The sequence below is a fragment of the Solanum dulcamara genome, chromosome 8 (genome assembly GCF_947179165.1).
Source record: "Solanum dulcamara chromosome 8, daSolDulc1.2, whole genome shotgun sequence".
Classification (NCBI taxonomy): Eukaryota; Viridiplantae; Streptophyta; class Magnoliopsida; order Solanales; family Solanaceae; genus Solanum; species Solanum dulcamara.
In genome coordinates, this window is record NC_077244.1 from 74990136 (window position 1) to 75014112 (window position 23977).

Here is a 23977-nt window from a genome sequence, read left to right on the forward strand (position 1 = left end):
AATAAATACAAGTCTCAAAAATGCATTTGTCTATCAAATGGAACAAAGCATGAAAAAGGAGCGAGAGAGATTGTCAGCGTCAACAACTACCTCTCAAGTAACTCCAAAAGCCGTGGATGAAGAAAGGAGAAATCTGGATCACTGTCCGAGCGCAGAACCTACACAGGTGTAGATAGCAAGGGGTGAGTACCAAACAACACGGTACCCAATAAAGTAATACAATAAATACATGTAAAGCTAAATAGAACATGTACAAGTACTTCTGACACACCATCCGAACCTCCTTAACTACAACCTGCAAGGAGAACAACCCAATCTAACAGTTTCTATATGGAGATATAGCTCATGTAACATGTAAATCAGGTGTGTTTCCACAACTCAAATAGATAGTATCAATGCCGCACGTATTTCAGTCTCAACTGCTCACATAGTAAGGGCAAATACTCAGATAGTCAAGTTAATGCAATAAATGGAATGCGATGAATGCCCAATGTGATACTAAAATAACAACCACGGCGCGTGGCACGTTCCTTGATGCAACAACATAACAACCACGATGCGTGACACATCCCTCGATGCAATAATATAACAATCATGGCGTGTGGCACGTCCCTCGATGAAATAATATAACAACCATGACACGTGACATGTTCCTCGATGTAATAATATAACAACCACGATGTGTGACACATTCTTCGAATCCTCTTTGTTTTCCTTTCTCATTATCACTTAGCCAGAACCATTTTACATCGATGAATTCATCAATTGGGACCTCAATGATATACATCAACCCAAATGCAATTGAGAATAATAATGCAATCGATGGAAAGGAAATGAAGTCCAATGTCATATGTAATTAATGTTTCAGATATCACAATATAAGCTTCACAACAAAACAACAAAGTCAGATAGATCAAATAGCTCGATTCATTAGGTAAATTTTCCCTTTCTATATCTTTGAATGTCAATCTTAAGTTTTTTCGTGATTCATGATCAATCCGATGCCAAATTCAATCAAATCACATAGCACGTAATCAAAATACACAATTTATATTGATTACGAAGGTTTAGAGTTTCACTTGCCTCGATATCGCACCTGGCTACTCCGAAACTTGAATCTTTCCCTTTTGTCGATGTTCCGAATCGTAAGCACTTAACCAAATATGAATTCTCAATCAAATTACGGAGCTAACGACACCAAAATCATAATTTTTGAAATCTAGGCCGAAACTGACCCAAAAATCTAATTTTGAAACAAAGGCCAAATCTGAAAAATTTTACATGAAAATATTCCTTGAAGTATTAGGAATCTATTATCGAAGACCGTTTTGAAAATGGGGTTGAAATCAGTTCAAAATTTTGAATTTCGTAAAAATCTTGGTTTAAGTAAAAACCCCCAAAATTGAAGTCTCAAAACTATGAATTCAAGGTTAAAATCCCAAATTAATAGCAGGGTATTGAAGGATTTAAGTCAAAAACATTTACCCAACGAATTCCCAAGAAAAATCCTCCCCAAATTGCCTCTATCGAACTCAAGAGTCCAAAATGGGAGTAAAAATGACCATTTTCCGTCTTTTTGGAAAAGACTACTGCTTAGGGGTTTTAACCCTTCGCGAACGTGGACGGAGCTCCATGAACTTGAGGGTCACTGACTTCTACCCTTCGCGAACATGACGGTCGTCCGCGAACGCGAAGCACAATAGTGCACCAGATATCAGCAATTTCAAACAAGTCTCAAAGTCACGGAATCGATCCTTGTGATTCGTTTTTCGTGCACACAAAATTTATATCTTACCCTACTAATTTTTATGTTTCAGACTCTATGAAACTATCAGAATTCAAATTCGAGGTCTCCTTGATTCGAAATCCGATAGGTCGCAACCAAACTAACTTTGAACCTCAAAAAGACCAAAACGAGCTCGGGACGTCCACAAATTCAACCAAGACCACTCCTACACTCAAAATCATCCTCCGAATCCAACGGAGTCGTTAGAATTCAATTCCAAGCATCAGATCTCCAAATGTTGACCAAAGTCAACCCTATGGTCAAAATTTCTAGAATTACCAACTCAAGACCTCAGATTTTCGTTACAACTCCAAATCTAATTCCGTCAACTCTCCTAGATCAAATTTTACATTCTGGAGCTGCTGAAATCGACAGAATTCCTTTTCTAGACTTTAAACCTTTAAAACTCAAAAACTTTCAAAACTTCATCTTTTCAAAGAATTTCCCAAAATCAACCCCCTACATAGATTAGAAATGACTCATGTGTCTATTTGTTCAACTTTATACAAGTTTAAGTGCACAACCAAAGTTGAAAGGCATAAAAATAAACTGAGGCTTAGTTAAATGGCATATTTATGTACTATGACTATATAAAATAAAGAGCAAAATATATGAATAGCTCCTAAAGTTGTGCATTTTTTTCTTTTAGACAGACACTATATATAATTCAATAAACACTTACATATGCCTAAACTTCATTTATTTTTTCCCTTATTTATAGATTCCAGGTGATATGTTGGTCAACGCAATCCTTGCAGCGATTTTAGCTCATGAAAATCAATATTCTGAAGAAACAATTATTTATCACATCAGTTCATTTTCAAGAGGCCCTCCAAGAAATTCAGATATAAAACTTTTCATGTTTCACTACTTCACAAAGAATCCATGGATTAACAAAGATGGGACAACTATCAGAGTGAGAAAGCCTATATTATTTAGCAATATATCAAGCTTTCGCAGACCCATTTCAATTCATTATTCCCTGCTCTTAAAGGTTTCTTTCCATAATACTTTTTTACCTTAATTTAGTACCGTCCTTAATAGTCGTTTGGTTTTTTAATTAATAAAAATAATTACACAATAAAATTTTGCGCTTGATTTTTATTATTAAGTTTTTCATTGTTAATAAATATACAACTTATTCCTACTTGCTATTCTTTACATAACTAGTATGTGAATAAAATTGACGACCCTTTTAAAGTGTAATCAAATTCTTTAGATTTTTTTCAAGTTGTCTTTCTATTGTAATGCTGACTCATGTTTTTAAATGCTTCAGGAACCTAGTGTCATTTCATCGCTTTGACAAAACATATGAATATGTATAAGGCTATACATCTATCTGAATTGCACGAACCCTACATGTTTTTTAATGGAAGGTATGCGTACGTTGTAACTTCTCTACATTCTCTCTCTTTTCAAGTATAATTTCTTTAATTAGCGTTACATACAACTAATAATCCAACAATATTAATGCTAAGCATATATTTTACAGCTTCGATGATGTTAATACTGAAAACTTGAGATTGGCAATGAAGGAAATCAACATGGGTGAAGTGCTCAATTTTGATCCACGATGCATTAATTGGGAGGATTACTTTATGAATACTCACATTCCTGGATCTGTGAAATACCTGTTTTAGGGATTATATTTAAGCTTTTATATATGTATAGTACTTAATTATAAGATTTACTTTAGTGCTTTAACTTAAATACACAATATGGTACGTTGGAATTCAAATTAATCTGACAAAGTACGTAGTACCATTTGGTATAAAAGGTATTAAAGGATTGGATTTGATTGAATTTAGATGGATTAAAATGAATTGAATTAATAAATTGACTTTTTACATAACTATAATAGCAATAGAACTTTTTTTTCAACATATACTCATTTTCATTAATTGTAGCATATGTAAAAAATTATATGTATTTTACCATATAATTTAGACTCTTGGAGCATCCTTTGCGTTTCTAACAGTTTAAAGCATTTATATTAATTGTCAAAAAAATCTGCATATATAAGTATTGTTTTGATTGGCAGTACACAATGTAAAAATCTCTTCTTTTTAACAAACAAAACATCTCATTCATCACAGTAAACATTCCCCACCTGTTATTAATTTACATCTTAAACATAAATAAGAGTAAAACAGTTAAAAATCCATCTGAGTTACTCTGTGTAGTCCATATTAAGTGAATTGTTGATGTATTGAAAGACAGTCAAGGACATAAATTAAATACTATTTTTCACTATTATTTCTTTGATTATTTTCAAACTAGTATCCTAAAAAATGTAAAGTAGTTAATAACCTCATTAAATGAAGGGTAAATAAGAAAAAAAAGTTCCAACAATTTTCTTGAACTTTGAATAATTAACTTATTTTGAACTATGAAAAAAGTATCAATAATTCACTTGATCTGGACTATAAAGGCCTATTGTTTTCTTAAGAAATATGTTACGGAGGAATATTACAAATAATTTGAGATGAACAGAGTATTAATTCACAGTCGTCTTGTAGAATATAAAAGTAGTCTTTTTGTTGTTATTTAGGCTGTATACATGATTTCTGAATTGGAACAGCCAAAACCAAGTAGTGTGTTCTCTTGCTGCTCTACTTCTAAAGTACTTTCACACCTGAGTTCGCAGAATTTAAGCGGTTACAATACAGTTGTAACAAATTCAGCTCCGGGAACTTATATCGAGACACTTGCAAGGTTCAATAGGTTACTCGGAATTCCCAAGCAATATCCAGTGACTATATCATGGATAACGGGCTTCAAAAGTAGTACTCGTCATATATGCTTGGAGTGGCTAGACAAACAAGATGCAAATTCAGTGATTCTTGTTTCTTTCGGAACAACCACCTCCTTATCTGTGGAACAAATCAAAGAGCTCGCGATTGGGTTGGAGAAAAGCCAGCAGAAGTCCATTTGTGTATTGAGAGATGCTATGAAAGAAGAAGGGGAAGTCGAAATCCCAAAAGGGTATGAAGACAGAGTAAAAGAAAGGGGAATTATCATTAAAGATATTGGAAATCTTGGCACATACATCTACTGGTGGGTTCATGAGTTATTGTGGATGGAATTCGTGCATGGAGAGCATTACTATGGGAGTGCCAATAGCAACATGGCCTATGCGATTTGATCAGCCAAGAAATGCCATTTTTGTGAAGGATGTTCTTAAAATTGGCGTTGTTGTGAAACATTGGGATCGCCGTGATGACATAATTGATTCAACTACAATTAATAACTGTGTTAAAAAATTAATGTCTTCTGCAGAAGGAGATGAGATGAGAATACGTGCCATTGAATATGGTAAAAAAGTGAGAGAATCAGTGAAGGATGGTGGAGATCATAAAAAGGAGATGGATTCCTTCATTGCTCATATTACTAGATAGATTACTATCTGCCATTGAATTTGGTAAAATAAAAGTGAGAGAATTCACAATATGCTCGCTCACGTAGTTAATACAAATATACAATTAGCTTAAGTGAGCAGCTGATAAAATCAACCAGTCCCTAATTAATAAAAGTCAGTTCGAACGAATAATCAACTCCGTTTTGCTTTTGATCTTAATGGTTCAAGTAATCTTAATTTTCACAAGAGGTAAATTAGACTTTTAATTCAATATACATTAGTTTATCTTAGAGGTTACTTAATTACTAACATTTTACTAAGTTTTCAGATTCATCAATGGAGCAATATTAGTAAAAATCCCATAACTTTACATTTACATAATAGGCATATATATCGTTAATTAGATAATTGAACTCTCAAGCAATGAAAATTTTAGCGTCTAAACCTTAAGATAATAAAGCACGGTTAATTTGAGCTCAAGTTGTCTTTGATGAAGCTAATTCTAGCAACATTGAAACTTGTTTAAGATGGTATCCCAAATATCATTTCGATTGAGGAAGAATCATTTTGTCATTAATAATGTCAAGAATAGATATTGTTGAAGCTTAATGTCTACAAAATGAAATGGAGGAGTTCTTCTAGTTTAAGTAAGTATCTTTTGATCAAAAGTAATACATATATAAGATGAATACAAAGCTACAGCCCTCTCTTCTTTGTCAACAAAATACAACAATTTGTTAGCAAATCGCAAACTTTCACCCTCTTTTAATTGGAGCACTTCAACATGAAGAATGTTAAGTCAATTAGCACACCTCTTGCTGGTCATATGGAGTTGAGCAAGAAAATGTGTCCTACAACGAGGGAGGAAAAAGAAAGCATGGCTAAAGTTACATATTCCTCCGTCGTCGGAAGTTTAATGTATGCAATGGTATGCATTAGACCTGATATTACTTACGCAGTTGGTAGTATCAGCAGATTTTTCGACAATTCAGGAAAACAACATTGGGAAGGTGTAAAGTGGATACTCAGGTGTCTGAGAGGAAGCTCCGATGGATGCTAGTGTTTTAGAGGATCAAATCCAATCTTGAAATATTATACAGATGCTGATATGGCAGGTGACCTTGATAACAGAAAATCCACAACTTGATATTTGTTCACTTTTGGGGGGGGAGCTATATCATGGCAGTCGAAGTTGCAAAAGTGTGTTGCACTGTCTACAACTGAAGTTGAGTATATTGTGGCTACTAAAGCTGGCAAGGATATGATATGGCTCAAGCAATTTCTTTGAGAGCTTGGCTTGTATAAGAAGGAGTGTGTCGTCTATTGTGACAGTTAAAGTGCAATAGACTTGAGCAAGAACTCCATGTACCATGCAAGGATAAAACACATAGACGTGAGATATCACTGGATTCGAGAAAAGATAGAAGATGAATCTATGCAGGTTGAAAAGATCTCTACAAATGAGAATCATGTAGAGATGCTGACCAAAGTGGTAATAAGGGACAAATTTGAATTGTGCAAAGTACTTGTTGACATGAGCTCTCTTTGATAAGGCAAAAATACCTCTTTCAAGTGTATGGGACTGGAGGGGGAGATTTGTGGGGTCCAATCCTCATTCTTTCAAAGTCATACAAAGTTACAGCCGACTCTTCTTTGTCAACAAAATGGAGCAATTTGTCGGCAAATTGCAAACTTTCATCCTCTTTTGATTGGTCCAAGTTTGGTGCAAGTTTGGTGAAAATTGGCATATGCGGAAGAAGTTCCTTCACCCCTGTTGATTAAGAGTTTCAGCTCATTGTTTAACACACCAGTTCACAGAGAAAGAAAAATAAAGTATGAGCGATATTTTAGTAAGGTGGTAAATCAAAAGAATGTTATTTCTTTTGAGGGTGTGGTAATCATTTTGAGTATTATACTCGTGACTACACGGTGTAAAATTTCTTACTACAGTGATATTTGTTGCTCCTCTTTGCCCATGATTTTTCCCTTATTTAAAAAAAGTTTCCACGTAAAATTCTTGATGTCATTTTATTTCATTATTTTAACTATATATACTTTTGTGTTAGTCTGCACTTTCCCAACATATTTATCATGTTTTGAAATCTAAAGTTTGTGTGCTCTTTCCGGTACTAGTTTGTGTACTAATTCTTTTTAATTATACACATGTTGAAAGTTTTGCCTAATCTTTAGTGGCCGTCTCATATTACTTGTCTTGTTTTCTTCACGCACATCTTTAAAAAATCACTCTACAAGCTAATTTGGTAAATGAAATTTTGATATGATCAGTAGTATTCTTGTCCAGAAAAGTAAAAATAACTTAATTTTGAGAATCTATTGTTTTTTTACGCTTGCTTAAAACTTGAAAAAAAAATGCTATTATCAGAAAGTAGGGCTGTACAGGGCAAAACGATAAACCGCACCAAACCGACAAACCGAACCAAACCAGAAAAAAAATCCGACTAGTGGTTTGGTTTGACTTGGTTTGGTGTTTGGAAAAAAAACCGACCATTATAGGGTTGGTTTGGTTTTAACTAAAAAAAGTCAAACCGAACCAAAACCGACCCGATTATAGATATACTACTTTTAAATTATGTTATACATAAAAATATTTATTAAAATGTAATTTATAAATATTTTTTAAATTTTTTTCATAATTTTTGTTTTCTTTCTTACATTTAGATTTGGACTTGAGAAGCCTATCTAAATAATATACAAAAAAAGATCATCTTATAAAGTTATATTATAAAGTTAAAACTTCAAACAGTGTTTAGCCTCCATCTTATATGTTGATATTTTGTACTAGAACTCTTTTTAAGAAGCACTGCTCTGTGTTTTTTATTAGATACTATGAAAAACCCGAGAAACCCGAAAAAATCCAAAAAACCCGAGAAACCCGAAAAATCCGAGAAAAATTGATATCGAAAAACTCGACTTTTATTGGTTTAGTTTGGTTTATAGATTTAATAACCCGACACAAATAGTTTGGTTTGGTTTATAAAAAATCCGAACCAATCTGGTCCATATACACCCCTATCAGAAAGTATAACCAAACACCTTCTTCATCTCAAAAAAAAACAAATCTTTCTTTTAAAAAAAATACACACATAATTTTTAAGAAGTTTGGCCAAGCAAATGATCAGTTTTATATATCCCGCGTTTCTAATTTATTACTAATATTATTCTTTTGTGTGATCTTGGTTTGGCTAGCTAAGGGTTTGGCCAAAATACTTTTAGCCAAACCCTTTATCTAGACTAGATGGTGAAATTGGCCGTATGAATTTCTAATTTATTAATTATTTCTTAGCTTTTGATTTTCACTCACATGCTACACAAACTTTTACTATCAAATATTTTAGAGATATCAACTTATCAAGTAATCGAACAGTATAGAAGAGGCTATTGTTTAATGTTTTGTTTAGTATTATTATGTACTATTGAGAGATGGATTCAATAATTGAAGTATGTTTAATTTTATTTTTATTTTTCCTCCTTTTTTCAAACTTAAAACAAATTTATCTTTTTATGTTAAATTACACCTTTAAAATATTTCTAAAACATAGAGAAGTCCACCACGGTTACCAAATCTCTTTTTTATCCAATTCACTTGAGATGATTATAATTACATAAATATTTATGATTTCTTTTAAATTATAATTTTTTAAGAAAATCTCATACTATATATATATATATATATCAAAGTGCATACATCATATAAATTGAAAATGGGGAAATATTTTTCTTTTCTCCTTTATGTTTCTATTATAGAAGTCGTTTCTGGTCCACATAGGTAGAAAAGAAAAAAAAACTGGCAATGAATATCCACATGGACCAGAACCTTGAAATATCAGACCTTCAAATCTAGACCTTCTGACTAGAAATAAGCTATGTACACAGATATGTCAATATAGAGATGGTAAATTAGCAAGTTTGGGTATATTATAAGATAAAAATGTTAAAAATACATTTAAACTATTTTATTTTTTTGAGTTTTATATCTGAACTATTGGAAGTGTGAGTTTCATACCTAAACTATCACTAATTAGTTTGAGAAAACGCACCTCAGTGGTGTGTGTAATACATTCTCTCTACTCTCTCTATTTTTTTAAAAAAAATTGTCACACGACATTCTACATGGATAAAATATTTAGTTTGATAAAAATTAAATAAACTATTAATATTAGTAAAGTCAAAGACTAAAATATTTCTATTCCAAAAAAAATATTATTTTTTTAAAAAAAAAACTCACCAACTCCACCACCTCCCCTCCCCCCTCCACCACCACAATCCCCCGTTCTTTTATTTTTTTTACATTTCTTGTATAAAATATTTTTAAAATATTCATACTTCACCTCTTCCTCCACCCCTTCCTAAAAAAGTGTTATTATTTTTATTTTTTTAAAAAAATGCTATTATGTTATTTAAAAAAAAAAAATTGTACCCACCACATCTAACCTTCTACTCTTACTTTTATTTTATTTTTTATTTTTTACATTTTTCTCATTTTGTGTTATATATGTACATATATTTTTAGAAAAATATTTATTTCTACTTGCATACCGAATATAACAATACAATAAAAGTCTTGCGGCAAGTAAAAAATATTTTTCTAAAATCATATGTATATATCTAATATAAATCGAGAAAAAAAATTGAAAGCGGAGGGTTAGGTGGGGCAGGGTAGAATATTTTTTTAAAAAAATAATATCTAAATTATTATTTGAAGGGGAGGAAATGAAGTAATATTTTTTTTAAAAAAACGTCTATAAAAGAAATTTAATTTAAAAAATAAAACTAAAAAATTTGGAAGGCTGGGGGGAGGAGTATGGTGAGAAAAAGTGGTGGAGTGGGAGAAGAAAAATATTTTATATTTTATTTATAATTTATTATTTTTGGGTAGTAATACTTTAATCTTTAATTTAACTAATTCTAATAATTTATTTAATTTTTGTTTTTGTCCATTTGGAGTGTGATATGTCACAAAAATGTTTACATGAAAAAGAGAGTGTAGTACACACACTATGGTGAGAGTGGAATAAAAGAGAGATGTTTCTCAAACTAATAAATGATAGTTTAGATATGAAACTCACACTCTCAATAGTTTAGGTATGAAACACAAAAAAAAGAAAATAGTTTAGGTATATTTTTTACAGTTATCTCGTTTATTGTTGATCCATTCATTTATTAGCTCAACTTATATAGTTCAGAAAAAAATAATTGGGCTGATATATAGTTTAAATTGGTCAATGAGAAATCTTGTCAAATTATTTTAAAGGACTTTTTTATTTGATATATTGTATAGAGCCATAATAAAGAAAATAAGTGTTTTATTAGGCTCTAAAAAATATAATAAAACGAATAAAATAATTAATACTAAAATAATTTCCATAATACTAAATAATTTATTAAATAGTAAGCACTTATTATTTATTTATTTATTATTAAATAATAATTAATTCTTTTATAATTTAATTAAAAATCATATCACTAAATGTAGCCCGCTCACACGATATATAAGTCAACTGTTCAAAGATCCATACATCAATTACAAGTAGCACTTTCATATTACTAAATTTTAGTCATCCGAATTAGCAGGAAAAAAAAACTTAGCTGATGGAATCACGTACAATTGAGCAGTTTCAAGGCAAGACTATTTTGATTACCGGTGCCACCGGTTTTCTTGCAAAGAGTACTCTCTATCTCTACTCTTCCCATATATCGTTTTGTTTAAATAAAATATTAATTTGTTGGAATTAATTAAACTTGTATTTGTGTTTGTAAAATGTACGTACCTAGTTCTTGTGGAGAAGATACTTCGTGTTCAACCAAATATCAAAAAATTATACCTTCTCATAAGAGCTTCAGACAACAACTCCGCTAGACAACGCTTCACCAATGAGGTAATTTAGTTACCTTTTTTTGCACCCAATTAGTTTAATTAAATGGAAATCCTATCAATAATATAATATTAGTGACAATTATATTTAACAAATTAACAGTTTTACTAACACACATGTAGGTCGTGATGTCTGGATTATTCAATGTTATAAGGGAAAGGATGGGTACAATATACCTCAGCTCTCTGGTGGAGGACAAGGTGCTAGCAATTTCAGGTGACATCTCAAAAGAAAATATTGGAATTAAAAACTCAAAATTGAGAGAGCATATGTTCAAAGAAATAGATATAATCATAAACTCTGCTGCAACTACCAACTTTGATGAGAGGTACAAATATATAATTAAAATTGCAAAATAATAAATATATATATATTTCTAGTTTATTTATTATGGTATTGTATAGTACTTTTTTTTCTAGTAATATTTCATGTACATTAATTATGTTTGATTAGATATGATATAGCAATGAATATCAATGTGGTTGGTGTTATGAACATCCTCAAATTTGCTAAGAGTTGTAAAAAGGTGAAAATGCTTCTTCATGTATCTACCGGTGAGTTTTATATAGCTAAGTATCAATTTTGTTTACGATTTTTCAACTCCGTTCTTATACAAATATCTTTTATATATTATCGATGCATAAAACTTAAACTTTATTTTTTTATATACAACTTATGTTTGCGGCAAAACAATAGGAATTTTATCAGAAAAACCGTTCTTTATGGGTGAGACGCTCAACAAAAAATATTTTTTGGATATGGATAAGGAAAGAAGTGTGATAGCGAAGAAATTTAAGGAACTTGGAGCTCAAAATGCGACAACAAAGGAATTGACAATAGCCATGAAAAAACTTGGCCTACAAAGGTTATTACAAGATGCTCATGAAGCCTTTTCCCCACTTGGTGCAACAACTTTTGAAATTCATTATATATACTTGTATAAAATTTACAACATTGGGTATGGAATTTGATCCTAATAATCGATTCACTAATTAGGGCAAGGTTACATGGGTGGCAAAACACATATTCTTTCACAAAAGCAATGGGGGAGATGGTTTTGGGACACTTGAAGGAAAATTTACAGATCGTTATCATACGTCCAGCGATTATAACTAGTACCTACAAAGAGCCATTTCCTGGATGGATTGAAGGAGTGAAGTAAGTGTTATAATTGTCATTGCATATTCTAAATATAATATATATAAATATTATCCTCTTTTACTTATGTTATTTTTCTAATAACAGAACAATGGATTCATTTCTTTTGGCTTATGGAAAAGGAGTGCTCAAATTCTACTATGGTGATCCTAACTCAAAATTTGATGCGGTAATAAGTGATTTTCCTACTTACGGATTAAATATACTCCGTTGAGGTTTGATGCACCATCATACTGCATGAGTTTGGCTTTGATTAATTCTTTTTGTTATTACTTGCAGATTCCAGGAGACATGGTAGTGAACACAATCCTTGCCGCTATTTTAGCACATGAAAATCAATATTCTCAAGAAGTAGCTATTTATCACAGCAGCTCTTCTTTAAGAAATCCTCTAAAAATTTCAGAGATAATGCTTTTGGCATTTCATTATTTCAAACAAAATCCATGGGCTAATAAAGATGGGAAAACTATCAAAGTGAAGGCTCCTATGCGTCCATTTAGCACCATGGCTACCTATCGCAAACACATTTCGACTCATTATTTGCCACTATTAAAGGTTCTTTAATTTTTCATAGTACCTAAACTTCTAAATCCAAAAAAATTGTGTTTTATTCGATAAACAAAAACAATCCGTACAAGATAAAACTAGTGCATGAACGAAATTGATCACTTCTTATTTTTTCAAGCTACACTTTCAAATGCTAACTCGATCGTGTTTTTAAATACTTCAGATGCTAAAGTTTATGAACCTAGTGTCATGTCATCGCTATGACAAAACCTATATAAATATGAAAAAGAAGATATATAAGGCTATACGTCTGACTGAACTATACGAACCCTACGTATTTTTCTATGCAAGGTATGTTTACTCGTTATATATAAGTTACATTCTCTTTATATGTTCTCTCTAATTTCCATTACTATTAATGTTAAGCATATAATTTACAGTTTTGATGAGGCTAATACTGATAAATTAAGATTGGCAATGAAGAAAATCAACATGGATGAAGTGCTTAATTTTGAGCCACGTTGCATCAAATGGGAGGATTACTTTATGAATGCTCACATTCCTGGAGCTGTGAAGTTTCTGTTCTAGCTAGGGATCATGTTTAAGCTTTTATATATGTACTTGTAACGTTTTACTAATTTAGTGCTTAGATAAGAAGGTTGTTTAATTTGTGTGTACTTGTATGTCCATGTCTAAATTTAATATAAGTGATTATTAAATGGGGTTTTATTATTCTTCATATATATTAAAGTCAGATATTTTCTAGCCACTATTCCCCTCAAAATCTTTTTATTTTATTTTGTATTTTTTTATTATTTATATATATATATATATATATATATATATATATATATATATGAGGGAGTTTAAAGTGCCAAAGCAGGCAGCAAGTCAACATGCCTACCTGGCACTTCAACAACTGTTCGAACATAAAATGGAACAGAGCAAGTAACATGTATCATTTAAAAATGACGTAAAAAGTACTATAAATCTCAATAATTAATAACTTGAAATATTTAAAAACGTGTAAAACATTTGATTGACTCATGAAATTCTACTATACCACATAAATTGAGACAAAGGGAGTAATATACATTATTTAAAAATTATGTAAAATATATTATAAATCACAATAGTTAAAGTAATCGGTTGACTCTCAAATTCCGTGAGTACCGCATAAATTGGGATAGAGAAAGTAACAATATCATTTAAAAATAACGTAAAAAGTAATATAAATCACAATAAGTAACAACTAACAACTTACAAATTTAAAAGACATAAAAATTTGTTTGACTCTCAAAATTCTATCAGTGTCACATAAATTGAGACAGAGAGAGTAACATATATTATTAAAAATTACGCAAAAGGTACTATAAATCATAATAATTAACAATCTAAAATATCTAAAAATCATATTAAAATTTAATTGGCTCTCCAAATTTTACTTGTGTCGCATAAATTGAGATTATAAAAATATAAGGGAAAACTAAGTTCATGCCCATAAAACCAAAATAATTACAAACAAATACTCCCCCTTTACAATTCATACCCCCTTCCAAAGCATGAGATTCACGACCAAGAAACCGTCGCAGTATCAATATACTGACATGGTATCATTGAGGCTGCTCCAGTCCTTAATGATACCACCACAGTATATCTATATATTGTCATGACATCATTGATGTCTACTTCAATTCTTCAGCTACATCTCCATGAAACCATCACATACTGGCATAGTATCATTAAAGATCGTTTCATACAAATGTTGAATGATACCATCACAGTATATATGAAGGTTTTCTTAAGTCATTCGATATTACATGAATGATACTACCACAGTATATTCGTATATTATCATGATATTGAAAATCCTTAATGAGACACTTTTAAAATCCTAAATGATACCATAACAATATATTGATACCTTATTGGTATCATATAGGATTGGACAATTTTTTTAAGAAATAAAAATAAAACAATTAAGAGAAAACTATTAAAATCACAATCTTATTTATTAAACTAATTAGTAAATATATTCTTTGTGATACTACGTCAGTATGTTGATACCATATCGGTATCATATATGACTTAACTTAATCATATGTGATACTTTATCTGTATATTGATTTCCTATCGGTATCATGTAGGGTGGGCATAGACGTCAGTGCGCGAAATTAAAAATAATTAAAGGGGGCATAGGGGTAATTAGGTTGGGCCGAATGGGTATTGGAAGGAATTAGTTTGAGGTGGATATGGTGTGGTAAATAGTTTGTTTAAATGGTCCATTTTGTATAGTTTTTCCAAAATATGACACACATTGGGTCCGTACATGCATGGGCTCCTGTATCTAATTATTTTAGAAGATTTGCATTTTTAAGGATTTTTGCTAGTGGACCGGACTATATGCTGCACTTCACAAACATAAACATAGAGAAGGGAACTGGGCCTATAAGCCCAATTCAATTACCATTTCTCTAGTGATGGATAAAATTCACGAATAACTATTTGGAGAATTTTCGCACATAGTCAATCAAAAATATCTTAATTATATTCCATTACTATAGTTTGCTAATTATAATTCATAGCTATGGTTATAGCAGCATTTGAATAATTCGCGCGGCATTTGTATACGTTTGTATAATTCGCTATACAATTTGCAAGTTTTGTATAACGTTTGTATATTTTACTATACAATTCATGCACAACGTTTGTTTAATTCGCTGTACAATTTATAATATTTGTACATTTCGCTATACAATTCGATTCACGCACAACGTTTGTATAAATCGCGCGAATTATACAAAACTCAACTGTATAATCGTGCGAATTATACAAAACTCAAGCTGTAAATACAGCTAGATGTTTGTCGCGAGCCATAATTAAATCAAACTATAGCTATGTTAGCTAATTAACTAGTATATGTTTGCTTTTCTGCATAATTTTTCCTAACTATTTTAGCTCTGTAATTGAAAAAATAGCCGTATATTCAAAAATAGTTGGAAAATGTTTCTTTTTAATATAAAATAGAATTTAACATAAATATCCCACACTTAAAATGTAAACTATGGAGAGATCACTATTTTGAAAAAACGGAAATAAATTAGAACGCTGATGAGGAATTGAATATTTAGTTGTCATTAGAGATTGGAAAGTATCAGATTAAGATCATATCGATATCGATACACTTCACACGTTAAGCCGGAAGAAAAGAAAAATCTTTCGATTAAAATTATCTTATGCTATTATATTAACCAACAATATCATATATTTACCTGTCAAGAATATAATGAAATAGATGAAATATCTCCACCCTATAACTAAATATTTCAAGTTCAAGCACTTAATTAAATATCATGCCATATACCCACCAAGGATGTAGTAGGATATATAAGATGTGTTCGAGCGGGTACTACCTGTATTTATATTCGGAGGGTACAGTTATCCAACTAATTTTCATTAAACTTAATGAATGGTATTTTTGTTAAATTTTGCTTATTAAGTCCAAAAATTTAAGATCAAGTCCTTTTAAGACCATTTATGAACTAAACCCGTGAACTTCTCTCCTTAAATATATGGTTTTCGACCTATATATAAGCCCAATTCAATTACCATTTCTGTAGCGGAAATGATTTTGTACAAATTGCCCTTAAATGGCCTGATTTTTAAAATATTTATACTTAAAATTAGATGGTTTTTAAAATTTTTGCACTTTAATAACTGAACTTATGTCAAGTGGAGCATAAGTTCATTAGAATCTAAATTCATGCGAGGCATAACTTAAAAAATATTATGATACACAGTGGCGAAGCCATATAGACTTGAGGGATGTCAACTGACACCCCTTCCTTCTACGCGATTCTACTTCTTTAAATTTTGATGTCCCTTAGTTGAAACTCTAGATCCGCCATTGATGATACAAATATATATATATACATACTAATGTCTCAGGATTTTTTTTAGTTACGAAGGGGCATAAGTTAAAGATGAACGTAAAATAAGGGCATTGAGTGCCAAGGACCCAATGATTTTTCCACCACCTCCATTTGTTTTGCTCTTCTGTTTTCCTTGTTGGCGTATGGTTAGAGAAGTGGAAGCGGGTTCCACCCTTAGGGGGCGGAGCAAAGTAATAGTATGAGGTCCATTAGTAGTTCTTTCGATGAAAAATTATATTATATACAAAATCAATATTATTTTATATATATATATATATATATATACAACAACAAAAAAAACCCAGTAAAATCCCACAACGTGGGGTCTGGAGAGGGTAAAGTGTATGCAGACCTTACTCCTATCAAGGTAGGATGGTTGTTTCCTAGAGACCCTCGGCTCAAAAGAAGCATAAAACGAGGTCAGATAAGGCTAAGAAGTTCAAAGCGAGCTATGGGAAAGCAAATAACGAATAATGCAAATAACGAAAGCGACACAGATAAAATAGAGTAATCAAAGGACAGAAAGTAATAGAAAGATACTAAGAGAAGTTAGAGCACAGGAAATTATAGTACGCTAATGTGCCTACTAATACGGAAGAATAACGAAACTATGTACTAACCTTCTACCCTAATATGGGTCCTCCACACCCTCCTATCTAAGGTCATGTCCTCGGTAAGCTGTAACTGTGTCATGTCCTATCTAATCACATCTCCCCAATATTTCTTCGGCCTACCCATACCTCTTCTGAAACCATCCATGGCCAACCTCTCACACCTCCGCACTGGGTTGTTGGATATTGAATTCTTTTGACTTGTTCGTTTGTTTACTTCTTCATGTTTTGAACCCCCTTAATAAAAATTTTGATTTTATTATTGTTTTCCACGCAAAACATAAATTTGTATGAATCAATAAGTATAAAAACATAACGATTTAACGCTTATACCTTAAATATTAAATTCATAAAATTTGAATTATGGATCTTGATTATTTGACTAATGTGGAGGCATCAAAGTTTAATAAGTGAATATATCGGTTTGGTTGTCATTGGGAAAAAACTTTTTTTCTAGTGAGTTGGTGCTGATTCAACAGGTGCATTGAACCTTATATAATATATTGTGTATGCAATTATCAAATCAAATATTATTTTTTTGAGAATTGGCTTCTTCTTCCTGCATGCATTCCTATTTAATTACATTATAATCTGCCACATGAGAAGTTTAATAAAAGAAAAATTGACTAAAATACAAAAATAAAAGTAAATAAACCAATAAGTCAAAAAGTAGGCTATGGGGAGATCACTATTTAAAAACTAAAAGAAATCAGAATGCTGGTGAGGAATTGAATATTCAATTATCCTTTGAGATTGGAAAGGATCAGATCAGGATCATATCAACATCGATATCCTCCACACATCAAGCTGGGAAAAAAGAGACAAACCTTTCGATTGAAAGAATATCATGTGATTAGATAACAAACCAAGAATGTATATTAATACTAGCGGAGATAAGAATTTTAATTAAGGAGTTCAAATATAAATAAAAAAATAAATATATGAACAAGTTAAGAAGATTCACCATCTAATTATTTTGATTTTATATATATATATATATATATATTTGTTCAATGTAATAGGTTAGATGAGATCTCTCCATTCTATAAGTAACGATTTTGAATACGAGAGCTTATATAGTATATACTCGTTAAGGATTTCGTAGGATGTGTAAGATCTTTTCATTTTATAATTAAAAAACTGAAGTTCGAGCATTGAAAATAGAGAAATTCTCGTTAACAAAACACTTCCTTCTAATGTATAAGTCTTACGTTAGGTTGATTTCTACTCAATTAATAGTTATTATTTCAGGAAGTCATCCTTCTTCTTGCTTTCAATTTTCTTCAACAAATAGTAATTTTTTAAAATAATTAATAAATATTATTTAAATAATTATATGAGAAATCAATTCACCTTATATAACATAAATCTTAATTAATCGGATCAAGTGATTATCGAATACCAATGGATATGACAACAAAAAGTATCGATCATACATCTTGCTTGCTCATTTTTAAGTGGCTTCGCACACTATACAAGAATATAATTTACGTACATATCAGGTGAATCGTATCTCAATTATTAATGAATCCAATAATAAAGTAGGCAATTCACCAGTAGTTGGAAATTATGTCATACATGAACTCATCAATTTCAAAACTCAAGTGCATTAAGAACATCGAAAGACAGATCACACTGCTCACTGTTGGTGAATTAATCTTTTATATCTTAATAGTTATCCAATCAAAGTAAGTATACATTTTTCTCAAAGTAGGCGACGTCATGATATATATGCTATTTTTTCAGAAGAAAATAAAATCAGTATTTACAAAATTAAAATAAGAAGATACTCCGTACGTAACATGCATATAAAATATATTAAATCCACTTAAAACACTTCTTTCCACTTATGATCCCCTTGTCAAGCACATAATTTCCAATATAAAGCATAACATTATTATCATATTTTATTAAAAGTGATTCTAGACATCGAAATTTTATAGGACTCTACAAATTAAAATGAGTTTTATTTCAGTTAGGGTTTCTTGAAGGCTACTCTACCATAAACCCTAATTTGTGCCTATATAAAGGGTATTATATTCTCTTGAAAAGGCATCTCGAAAATTTCACAAATTAATGAAATATTTATAAAGACATCAAAATATATCAAAGATCCACAAATTCTTTCATGGTGAAAAAGTTCAAGTCATCCTAGCTAGTTCGAGAAATGCGTCACTAATGGCCATCGAATCACAATGAATATCAAATTCAAATCATCCTAACTAGATAAATACGCCACTAACTGCCCTCGAATCAAGGAGAAATCAGAGAGAAGAATCAAGGGAATTTGTACCCGCACTATTTATTAATAAAATATTTTTGTTTATTTATATTTTATTTATGATTATAATTTATTTTTCATCATTTTAAAATTTATGGACATTTCAACCAAATCACAATTCATGATCTTCAACATCAGTAGGTCAGTTAACAAAAGGACCATAATATAAATCAACTTAACTCTATAAAAGAAATAGAGACAAAATAATGTTAATTAATTTCTTCACTTTTAATATTTGATTAGTAAGACTAAATTATTGAGTTTAGTGTGAACGGATGTGAGATAGAAAAATCAAAGGCTTGGTGCCCACTGCCCACAACAATATAATATGAGAATAATAAGTAGTAATATCCAACTTGTTGATTCCCTTTCAGTTATCACAATCAAGTAGTATAGTCGTAGTGGATATATGACAATCAGTTGCAACTTACGACCTTCACTTGTTATTAGGACAATTTGTTGTCAAATAACACAATTTTGTCCTATCTTCAAAACGTGGGAAACGTGGTTGCAATTTGCAAATACATGTCACTGACTACGTAGTTTTCATAAAGGTAAATAATTAGTTTCACACTTAAGCTTTTACCCAAATATTAAAAAAAAAAAAAAAGTTTCACACTTGTGCGTTTGGTACAAAGGAAAATGTGTTTTTTTAGGATAGTGGGATTAAGAAAGGAGCATTTTTGTAAATTAATCAAATATGAATTAGTATAGTCTGATGTTATGGATTGTACAAAAGTGAAGTTACATATTGGTCATTTGATATAGGGATGGCAATCGGAAAGGCCGGGTTGAGCTCAATTCGTAATTTTTTTAAATCGTTCTATCCTATCTCGCATGACAATTTATTTTATTTTCAACCAGCCTCGCCCCTTATAAACCCATCACGCATAAATTTGCCCCGCATAAATTTTTTATTTTTTTTTAATTGATTTTAATATAAAAATAAAAATCATAATTTTTTTTCATTTTCGCTAATCAACATCAACAACTACTTAATTGTTCCTAGTCAACATTTCAACAATTATTTCTTAATCATTAATTAACTATTTCTAATTAATATTTCAACAACTAACAATTCACTAGACAGGTCTAGTTTAATTATTATTTTAAAAAAAAGTTAAAACTAAAGCCAAAATTTAATATATAAAATTTATATCTTTGAATTTTAGTAATTACAAAGATTTAATTTTCTTTAGGTTATTATTTGGTACCTTAAACCCACATAAACTCGCAACCCGCCACGCCCCAGCCCACATTAATTTTAAAAATAATTACTTCAACCCGCCCCGCCCCCACCCTGCATAACTTTAAACACGCTTCTCCCCATTGTCATCTCTAATTTGATACGCGAAATAAGATAAACAAGAGTATTTTATGAGGTGGAATATTCCATCGTTTGTATGGGATAATAATCATATCATTTTAATACAAATGATGAAGTAAAATAATCTTGTAATTAATTAATACTTATCTCAAATCAAACAAGAATAAAATTAATGTTAAATTTTATTATGAGATTATTATTTTTTCCCCGTACCAAACAACAAACCCCTCCCCCCCTCCCCCCCCCTTTTTGAGTTTTTATTCGGTCTTTAGAATTTATACTAATTTAAATTTGTACTACTCAAATTTCATTTAGAATAAAATACTTTTTATGAAGAATTTTTCATAGCTCAAACTCGACAAGTCGAAGCCGCACTATTCAGATAAAAAGATGAGAAGGCAACTAGACATGTGATGTCCTGTCACACTACAAAAAAAGATACTCAAAGGAAACTAGTTCAGTGCCGTTGACAGGTGAGCAAGTGCATCTTTGTGCATGTACCTCACGAGTTGATGAGGCATTTATAGTCCATTTGGACACCCCACGGCCTCTTGTTTCGTTTTTTTCCACAAACACACACACACTAAAGGTTCACTAAGGTTGTGGCTTAATAATAATTATAAAAAAAAGATAAGTGTTAAAAATATATTTAAATTATTTTTTAAAAAAAATCATATTTAAATTATTACTTTTCAGTGGTGTGTATAATACATTCTCTCTACTCTTTCTATTTTTTGAATTTATTTTGACATGTGGATAAAATACTATATATTGATAAAAATTAAATAAACTATTAATATTAGTTAAAAGTTAAAACTAAAGTATTTCTATTCCCAAAAAAAGAAATTATTTTTTTAAAAAAATGAAATTATTTTTAAAAAAAAATTTAAAATATTTTTCTCACTCATGTGTATGTATCTAACACAAAATGAGAAAAAAATTGGAAGCGGAGGGTTAGGATATATATTATCTAAATTATTATTTGAAGGGGGGAGGGGAAAGATGAAGTAAGAATTTTTTTAAAAAAAATTATAAAAGAAATTTAGAAAATAAAAATAAAACAAAAAAAAATTTTTTTTTTTAGGGGGGGGGGTGTTAGGGGGCAGTATGGTAAGAAAAAGTGGTAGAGTGGGGTAATAAAAATATTTTATATTTTATTTTATATTTTTTATGGTGGGATATCAATACTTTAATATATTTAATTTAAACTAACTCTAAAACTTTATTTAATTTTTGTCTAGGTGGAATATTTTATCTATGTGAAGTGTGATGTAGTAAATTTTTGGCTGAACCCATTGGTGGCCCCTTAAAGTTGGCACCAATTTTCACGTACACACCTCAACTAGGTTTTGTTCATTTTAGACACCTCATATTAGACTCCGCTATGCCATTTTGACACTTTTTTGACAATCAACTAAAATTACAAAGTGTATATATTACAGTCGCTGATGACGTGGCATGATGAACTAATTAAAAGATGACATGTGACATTTGGGTATAAAATAAATTATAAAAAAGTTAAAAGAAAAACTATTTTTCATAAAATAAAAAAAAGAAGTTATTATCTAAACTCCCACCCCACCAATCTGTCCAACCCCTCCTTCCCCAAGAATTCTCCCATAGCCATTAGACCTCCATTACCAGTAACCATCATAAACTCCACCATTTTACCTTTTTCAAAAAAAAAATCATATAAGGTTCATGGATAGAATTGAAGAACAAGAAGCTATGCGATACATTATTTATCAAAATTCTAATAGTTGTTAACCCAAAAAATTGCATGAAAAAAAAATACAAAATGAATAGGTAAAATTTGTAATTAATGGACTAAAACGATAGCTTTTAATTTTATTTTTGCAAATGAAATGAACGGAGTATTAGATTAACAAATTTTTATAATCATTGACGAAAAAAATGGAGTGTTAGTCAAAATTTCTTGAAACTCAAATCTTATTTCTTCTCTTGATGAACTTCTTCTTCCTCTTTCTATCAATTTTGATTAATATGTTAGATCTATAATTACATTGATATAGTAACATATTGGGATAAAATCTTGAAGAGAACAAGATAATAATTGTGAAAGATTCATTAATGGTAGACTATTAAATAGAGAAAATAGAGAAAGAATAAAGAAGAAGAAAGATGAAGAAGAAGGAGGAAATAAAAATAAAAAAAATTTAGGCTCTTCACACGTTTATTTGGAGTGAAAATCACACAAGTTGTCAAGTCAACAAAAAGTATCAAAATGACACAGTCCAACCTTATCTTAGGTGTTCAAAATGTACAGGGCTTACTTGAGGTGCCTAAGTGAAAAAATGGTGCCAACTTTAGAGGGTTGCCGATGGATTCCGCCCAATTTTTTAGAATGAAAGAGAGAGTGTAGCACACACACCATGATGAGAGTGGAATAAAAGAGAGATGTGTATTTATCAAACTAAGAAGTGATAGTTTAGGTATGAAACTCAAAAAAGATGGATAGTTTGGGTGTGTTTTTCACTCTTATCTCAAAAAGAAATGCATTCTTGTATTTTTGAAAGTCTTATATTCTCCTTTAGCTTAATGCAACATATAAACAATTGCTATACAATTTTACGTTATACGACAACAACATATCCAACGTAATTCTAATATTAATATAAGACATAAAGTAAAATAATCATCTTAAACTCGACAGAGAAGTCATAAACGACCCTCTAAACTTGCACGTATTTTTCGCTTAGACACCTAAACAAGGTTGTTTTCCTATTAAACACTTATTGTATTCAAAAAGTATACCTATCAAACATACCTAGCTAACTTGATATTTAACTTGACCATTAAGTGGAGCACATGTAATACACATGAACATGATGTAGAAAAATAAAAAATCAATTGAAGATACTGGCATTTTAATTTAAAATAATTATAAAAATAATTTGAATATAAAAAAATCTAAATCTAAAAAAAAAAAGAATTTCAACTAAAACAAAAAAGAAAAAATCCACTTACCTCAACCCCCACCCCACTTCAACCCACCCCAAACCTCTCCCTTTCTTTTCTTTCCCCTCAAAGTCACCTCTTGTCCACCATTGTTAATGTTCATTTAGAAAAAATGGAGGTTTTAACATATATTATATATAACTC

The 23977-nt window shown here is 30.6% G+C and overlaps 2 protein-coding genes and 1 long non-coding RNA gene across 3 annotated transcripts; all 3 read left to right on the top strand.

Annotated features, from left to right (window-relative positions):
- The first annotated feature begins 2502 nt into the window (after nucleotides 1-2502).
- Nucleotides 2503-3614, top strand: LOC129899504 (uncharacterized). Its single transcript, XR_008769544.1, has 3 exons — nucleotides 2503-2780; nucleotides 3063-3162; nucleotides 3279-3614. It is a non-coding gene; the product is annotated as an uncharacterized LOC129899504 (long non-coding RNA).
- Nucleotides 3615-4346: 732 nt separating this feature from the next.
- On the top strand, nucleotides 4347-5184 carry LOC129900185 (zeatin O-xylosyltransferase-like). The gene is made up of 2 exons (XM_055975115.1): nucleotides 4347-4784; nucleotides 4885-5184. The coding sequence occupies exons 1-2, from the start codon at nucleotides 4347-4349 to the stop codon at nucleotides 5182-5184; spliced, it is 738 nt and encodes a 245-aa protein (XP_055831090.1).
- Nucleotides 5185-10715: 5531 nt separating this feature from the next.
- Nucleotides 10716-13448, top strand: LOC129899503 (probable fatty acyl-CoA reductase 4). The gene is made up of 10 exons (XM_055974493.1): nucleotides 10716-10830; nucleotides 10938-11041; nucleotides 11161-11366; nucleotides 11492-11592; nucleotides 11735-11903; nucleotides 12035-12196; nucleotides 12284-12365; nucleotides 12476-12751; nucleotides 12927-13054; nucleotides 13144-13448. The coding sequence occupies exons 1-10, from the start codon at nucleotides 10755-10757 to the stop codon at nucleotides 13289-13291; spliced, it is 1452 nt and encodes a 483-aa protein (XP_055830468.1). The 5' UTR covers nucleotides 10716-10754; the 3' UTR covers nucleotides 13292-13448.
- Nucleotides 13449-23977: the final 10529 nt, after the last annotated feature.

Excerpts from the sequence above, each read along its gene's own strand:
- LOC129900185 (XM_055975115.1), top strand. The coding sequence starts at position 4,347 with ATGATTTCTGAATTGGAACAGCCAAAACCAAGTAGTGTGTTCTCTTGC. Across the intron at positions 4,785-4,884 it reads CAAAAGGGTATGAAGACAGA|AGCATTACTATGGGAGTGCC; the intron begins GTAAAAGAAAGG and ends TCGTGCATGGAG.
- LOC129899503 (XM_055974493.1), top strand. The coding sequence starts at position 10,755 with ATGGAATCACGTACAATTGAGCAGTTTCAAGGCAAGACTATTTTGATT. Across the intron at positions 11,042-11,160 it reads GACAACGCTTCACCAATGAG|GTCGTGATGTCTGGATTATT; the intron begins GTAATTTAGTTA and ends ACACACATGTAG. Across the intron at positions 12,366-12,475 it reads CTAACTCAAAATTTGATGCG|ATTCCAGGAGACATGGTAGT; the intron begins GTAATAAGTGAT and ends TATTACTTGCAG.